At 56.6% G+C, this 6,611-nt stretch overlaps 1 protein-coding gene across 3 annotated transcripts in view; it reads right to left on the reverse strand.

Moving 5' to 3' along the window:
- Positions 1-6,611, reverse strand: part of LOC118384161 (cAMP-specific 3',5'-cyclic phosphodiesterase 4C) — an 81,417-nt gene that overhangs the window by 15,601 nt on the left and 59,205 nt on the right. Inside the window, exon 1 of one of the 3 annotated variants that reach the window (XM_052491030.1) lies at positions 345-2,159. The exons of the other annotated variants lie outside the window; for them this stretch is intronic. Within the exon in view, the coding sequence (XP_052346990.1) occupies positions 345-608 (264 nt within the window). The 5' untranslated portion in view covers positions 609-2,159. Of the gene's footprint in view, positions 1-344; positions 2,160-6,611 lie in introns of those variants that run through there. 3 annotated transcript variants of the gene reach the window in all.

Here is a 6,611-nt window from a genome sequence, read left to right on the forward strand (position 1 = left end):
AATGCATAGAATCTGAAAACAGATTTGCTGAGGGAAAATATAAACACACAGTCTCTCAACATACATCCTGTTATGCCTGTCATCTTTAGGTCATCTCCTCCCTGTCCCAACTGGTCCCTGCAATCCGCACAGCTAAAACGCACACAACTGACATGGTTCTCTTTTCAACATGAAACTTCAACGGCTTAACAAAATCACACCTACTAAGTAGAATGGACAGATAACAGCCTAAATAATGCACAGAACAGCAAGGGTGGAAAAACAGTTAATCAAAACAGCTATACAAGATGGCTGCCTGTCTGTCTGGCCTGGTTCCCTTCACCTCCCAGCCCTACTAGCCCTACCTGGTCCCACCATCCGATGAGCCAGGGTCTCGAGCAGGTCTCACAGAACAGGTCTACTAGAGGTGTCCTGCGCTCCGCTGCCATCCCAGACCCTTCCAGAACCCCTCCAGCAGCCGCACCTAGGTCCAGCTCCAGGTCTGGCCCTCCTCCCCTCCCCTGCAGCTGGCTGTAGCTGGTGGAAGAGCGGGGCAGCCGGTAGCCGCCTGGCACGGGCGAGGGGCAAGGGGACGGCGAGGCGGGGTCAATGGCCTCTACCACGCCCATACTTAGGGTGACGGGGGGCGAGGTGCGCTTGCCCAGACAGGAGGACCGGTAGTGGAGCGGGCTGGGGGTGGGGGCGCTGCAGGTGTCCCAGCAGCATGAGGAGGGATTCGTCGTCAGCGTGTGGGCAGCGTGTAGGCCGCAGCCGGCCAGGCCGGGACACTCCAGAGCGACAGCTTCCCCCCGCCGAGGGTGGGTGGGGGGGGGCGAGGGGTGGAGGGGGAGAAGGACAGGGTCCACTGGTGCTCACAGTCTGTCCCTACATGCAGTTCTCCTGGAAGCAGGCCACCCACCCAGTGCGTCCAGATATGGGCCCCAGTGTGAGGACGGTCCACAGATGAGGGTGCCCCGCAAACGGCAGGCCAGGAGCCCCCTGGATCCCCAAGCACCAGAGACTACATCTCATCCCAGCTGGTGAGCAGAACTGACCCAAATCAAACAACAGAGTGGGGAGAGGGGGAGGATAGGATGGGAGAAGATGGAGAGTGAGAGGGGGACCGTCTGAAGGGCAAAGAGAGGCAATGGAGGAGGAGAGGGAAGAGAGAAAAGCCAAGATGTTGTAATGAAAGATAGGTCAGACAGATGGACAGATGGAGATAAAAGAGGACAGAGGAGCTTAGAAGGATGGAGGGATGGAAAGACGGTGACGACAGGGTGGGAAAGATGACCGTAGTATTGAGCGATGGGACAGAGGAAGAGGACAGAGAGTGACAGAGAGAGAGAGCGGCCGACAAATGGCAATGGAGAGAGAAATAGAATGAAGGAGAGACAGAGAGAGAGAAATAGGGAGCCAGGCCTGTGATGTTGCTAGCAGACGGGTGGTCAGGCTACAGAATCACAGCGGAGCTCTCGGTGTGGGGAAAAAACAGGCTCTCTCCTCGTCTCCCTGCGTTGCGTCTACTCTGCAAAGTGCCCCTCCCCCACAGTGCACCGGATCCAGGGGCCGGGCCCAGTCGTCCTCCTGCTGCATCAGCCCCGTATGTGCCTCAGTGATGATCCCAACACACACACAGTCCACAGTCCTCCTCCCAGTAGCTTCCCCCGCAGTATCCCAGTCACTCCATCGTGTCTCCCTGGGCTGGTTAAATTATGTCTGAGGTTGAAACTAATCCAAGAGCGTCAGGCTTCCCTTATTTTTCCTTCCTCTTCCCTTCCTCCGCCGTAGCAAAGCCCTGCTGCCTCCTGTAGCGCCGTCTCCCTGGATGCTGTAGACAGCCCTTGCAAGCTAATCAGCCAGACAGCATGCACTTGTGTGTGTGTGTGTGTGTGTGTGTGCGTGCGTGCAGCCTGAATGCGCATGTGCTGCAGACAGCATGTACGCCTGTCGGAAATGTGTGTGTGAGAGAGAGCGAGTATGAGGGAGGGTGTTCATATGTGTGTGTGCATGTTGGTGTGGTTTTGTGTGTATGTGTCTTTATGGCGCCTGTCTGCTCTTAAAGACCACAGCATTCTCTCTGCTTCTCTGTCAGCCAGGAGCACACACACACACACACACACACACACACACACACACACACACACACACACACACACACACACACACACACACACACACACACACACACACACACACACACACACACACACACACACACACACACACACACACACACACACAGACACTCCCCCCTCTCTCACTCCATCTTTCGCTCTCTTGCCCTCTGTCTGTGTCTCAAACACAGGCATCCTTACACACATACAAATCCAAACTGCTGTCTTTTGCGTTCTGAAACAGTTGCAACATGCTACATTCCCCTCAGGGTGACAAGAAAAACAAGAATACCACACTGTCTCTTTTAGACACAACACTGTTGAAGGAACCTTGCCTCTTTTTCATTGGTCGCTTCCCAGACCACAAGCCTTGTGGTCAGAGTGGTGAGCCAATGAGTAAAAGGGAAGGGCAGACCCTGTTGTTCGATAGCAACCAAGGTTACAGCAGAGACATCAGCATCAGGACCCCTCCTCCCTCTTCTCCTGTGCTCTGTGTCTTCCCTTCCCACCCACAGACCCTCACCCTCACCCTCCCCTCCCCTTCTCTCTCTCTCTCTCTCTCTCTCTCTCTCTCTCTCTCTCTCTCTCTCTCTCTCTCTCTCTCTCTCTCCCAGTCTCTCTCTCTCTCTCTCTCTCTCTCTCTCTCTCCCCGTCTCTCTCTCTCCATCCTACATTTTAAGCGGAACATCTTGCTGCAGCTCATGCATTCATGTGCACAAATACACATCCGCTACAAACACAGACTCTAAACTGCAGTATACAGTATACACATATCACCCATACCTTTGTACATATAGAGCATCTGACAAATCTTTTGGGCATTCTGTGTACATGCACACATACACTCCCTTCGGCCTCAAAAGGACAATACACAAATCCCAAACATCACTGGGACTAACAGCTCCTGCGAGCCACAAGACTGTGATAGCCCACTGAGCTAAAAGCTAGACATTATCCTGGGGAGCTAACCCAAATCATCACATGTCAGACAAGGTTACTCATCACGAGAGTGTGGCTGACCGATCCACCTCTGTTACATTAGCTTGGCCAGTCCACAGTCCACATTCACATCGTTCAGTTCCGCTAAATACGAACAAGGCTCCCAGACATTAATGAAACATACAGCATGGGAGACTGATAATAGTATTGATATTTAGTTATGCACAGTTGGAATAGGAAACACAAATATGTTGAGGTTGTGGTAGAGGGTATAGGGCCACGGATAGATGAAGAGGTGTAGTGTAGGGTTGTGGTGTGTGTAGGGTAGTGGCAGTGGTGGTGTAGGGTAGCAGTAGTGGTGGTGTAGGGTAGTGGTAGTTGTGGTGTAGGGTAGTGGTAGTGGTGGTGTCGGGTAGTGGTAGTGTAGGGTAGTTGTGGTGGTGTAGGGTAGTGGTAGTGGTGGTGTAGTGTAGTGTTAGTGTATGGTAATGGTAGTGGGGTGGTAGTGGTAGGGTAGTGGTAATGGTTGTGGTGTGTGTAGGGTTAGTGTGTCACGTCTGACCTTTATTTTCTGTGTTTTGTGTTTAGTTAGTATGGTCAGGGCGTGAGTTGGGTGGGGTCTATGTTTGTTTGTCTAGGTTTTGGGAATTTCTATGTTTCGGCCTAGTATGGTTCTCAATCAGAGGCAGGTGTCATTAGTTGTCTCTGATTGAGAATCATACTTAGGTGGCCTGGGTTTCACTGGGTGTTTGTGGGTGATTGTTTCCTGTCTTTGTGTATGCACCAGATAGGACTGTAATTTGAGTTTTCACGTTTTCTTGTTTTGTTAGTTTGTTCATGTGTACCTTAAAGCATTAAAGAAGTACCATGGAAAATTACCACGCCGCGTATTGGTGGTTTGCCTCTCCTCTTCGGAAGAAGAGGAGGAAACTCGTTACAGAATCACCCACCACAATCGGACCAAGCGGCGTGGTAAAGGACAGCGACGACAGCAGCAGCAGCATCAACAACAGAGGCCACCATCACAGGACTCCTGGACATGGGAGCAGATATTGAACGGAGAGGGACCCTGGGCACGGGCTGGGGAAAATCGCAGCCCCAAAGCAGAGCTGGAGGGCGAAAGCTGATCGGCGGCAATATGAGGAGCCAGCACGGCAGTGCGACAGGTACGAGAGGCAGCCCCAAATTTTTTTTTTTGGGGGCACACGAGGTGTGGTACTAAGCCAGGTAGCAGACCTGAGCTCACTCCTCGTGCTTATTATGAGCAGCGCATTACTGGTCAGGCACCGTGTTATGCGGTTGAGCGCACGGTGTCGCCAGTGCGTGTCCATAGCCCGGTGCGCTATAGGGCAGCCCCTGAGAGTGCCATGCGAGTGTGGGCATTGAGCCAGGGCGTATGGTGCCTGCTCAGCGGGTCTGGTCGCCGGTACGCAGTCTGGGTCCAGGTTATCCTGCGCCGGCTCTGCGTGCTGTGTCTCCGGGGCGCTGGGAGGGTGCAGTGCGTCCTCTGCCTGCGCTCCGCTCGTACCGGGCAACTGTGGGAGTGGAGCCTAGGGGAGAGGTGCGTGTAGTAAGCACTAGATCTCCCGTGCTTACCCACAGCCCGGTTCAACCTGTGCCTGCACTTTTGAGGGTCCGGGCTCGAGTAGTTGTCCAGCCTGGGGAAGTGGTGCCAAGGTTGCGCACCAGAGCTCCCCCACAGCCCGGTCTTTCAGGCTCCTCCTAACACCAAGCCTCCTGAAAGTCTCCCCAGCCTGGTAGTTCCTGTGGCAGCCCCACGCACCAGGCTGTCTCTCAGTCTCCTCCCTGCAGGTGCTCCCGCCTGTAGCTGCGTTCCGCCTGTCCGGCGCCGCTGCCGGAGCCTCCCGCCTGTCCGGGCGCCGCTGCCGGAGCCTCCCGCCTGTCCGGCGCCGCTGCCGGAGCCTCCCGCCTGTCCGGAGCCTCCCGCCTGTCCGGCGCCGCTGCCGGGTCCCGCCTGTCCGGCGCCACTGCCGGAGCCTCCCGCCTGTCCGGCGCCGCTGCCGGAGCCTCCCGCCTGTCCGGCGCCGCTGCTGGAGCGTCCCGCCTGTCCGGCGCCGCTGCCTCCTGTAGCAGCTCCACGCACCAGGCTGTCTCTCTAGCCGGAGCCTCCCGCCTGTCCGGCGCCGCTGCCGGAGCCTCCCGCCTGTCCGGCGCCGCTGCGGAGCCTCCCGCCTGTAGCCTCCCGCCTGTCCGGCGCCGCTGCCGGAGCCTCCCGCCTGTCCGGCGCCGCTGCCGGAGCCTCCCGCCTGTCCGGCGCTGCTGCCGGAGCCTCCCGCCTGTCCGGCGCTGCTGCCGGAGCCTCCCGCCTGTCCGGCGCTGCTGCCGGAGCGTCCCGCCTGTCCGGCGCCGCTGCCGGAGCGTCCCGCCTGTCTGGCGCCGCTGCCGGAGGTCCCGCCTGTCCGGCGCCGCTGCCGGAGCGTCCCTCCTGTCCGGCGCCGCTGCCGGAGCCTCCCGCCTGTCCGGCGCCGCTGCCAGAGCGTCCCGCCTGTCCGGCGCCGCTAGCCCCTCAGCCCAGAGGCGCCAGAGCCCCTCAGCCCAGAGGCGCCAGAGCCCCTCAGCCCAGAGGCGCCAGAGCCCTCAGCCCAGAGGCGCCAGAGCCCCTCAGCCCAGAGGCGCCAGAGCCCCTCAGCCCAGAGGCGCCAGAGCCCCTCAGCCCAGAAGCGCCAGAGCCCCTGTCCCTCTGTCCAGAGCCCCTGTCCCTCTGTCCAGAGCTTCTGCCCCTCTGTCCCGAGCTGCCCCTCTGTCCAGTGGGGTCATTGAGAGGGGTTGCCATGGTGAGAAAGCCACGGAGGCGGACAAAGACAATGGTGAAGTGGGGTCCGCGTCCCGCGCCAGAACCGCCACCGCGGACAGATGCCCACCCAGACCCTCCCCTATAGGTCAAGGTTTTGCGGCCGGAGTCCGCACCTTTGGGGGTACTGTCACGTTCTGACCTTTATTTTCTGTGTTTTGTGTTTAGTTAGTATGGTCAGGGCGTGAGTTGGGTGGGCAGTCTATGTTTGTTTGTCTAGGTTTTGGGAATTTCTATGTTTCGGCCTAGTATGGTTCTCAATCAGAGGCAGGTGTCATTAGTTGTCTCTGATTGAGAATCATACTTAGGTGGCCTGGGTTTCACTGGGTGTTTGTGGGTGATTGTTTCCTGTCTTTGTGTATGCACCAGATAGGACTGTAATTTGAGTTTTCACGTTTTCTTGTTTTGTTAGTTTGTTCATGTGTACCTTAAAGCATTAAAGAAGTACCATGGAAAATTACCACGCCGCGTATTGGTCCTCTGATCCGTTTCGCCTCTCCTCTTCGGAAGAAGAGGAGGAAACTCGTTACACAGTGGTAGTCTAGGGTAGTGGTAGTGGTGGTGGTAGTGTAGGGTAGTGGTAGTGTAGGATAGGGGTATTGGTAGTGTATGGTAGTGGTAATTGTGGTGTAAACTAGTGGTGGTGGTGGTGGTGGTAGTGTAAAGTAGTGGTAATTGTGGTGTAAACTAGTGGTAGTGGTGGTGTAGGGTAGTGATAGTGGTGGTGGTAGAGGTAGTGGTGGTGGTAGTGGTGGTGTAGGGTA

The sequence above is a fragment of the Oncorhynchus keta genome, chromosome 32 (assembly GCF_023373465.1).
Source record: "Oncorhynchus keta strain PuntledgeMale-10-30-2019 chromosome 32, Oket_V2, whole genome shotgun sequence".
Taxonomy (NCBI): Eukaryota; Metazoa; Chordata; class Actinopteri; order Salmoniformes; family Salmonidae; genus Oncorhynchus; species Oncorhynchus keta.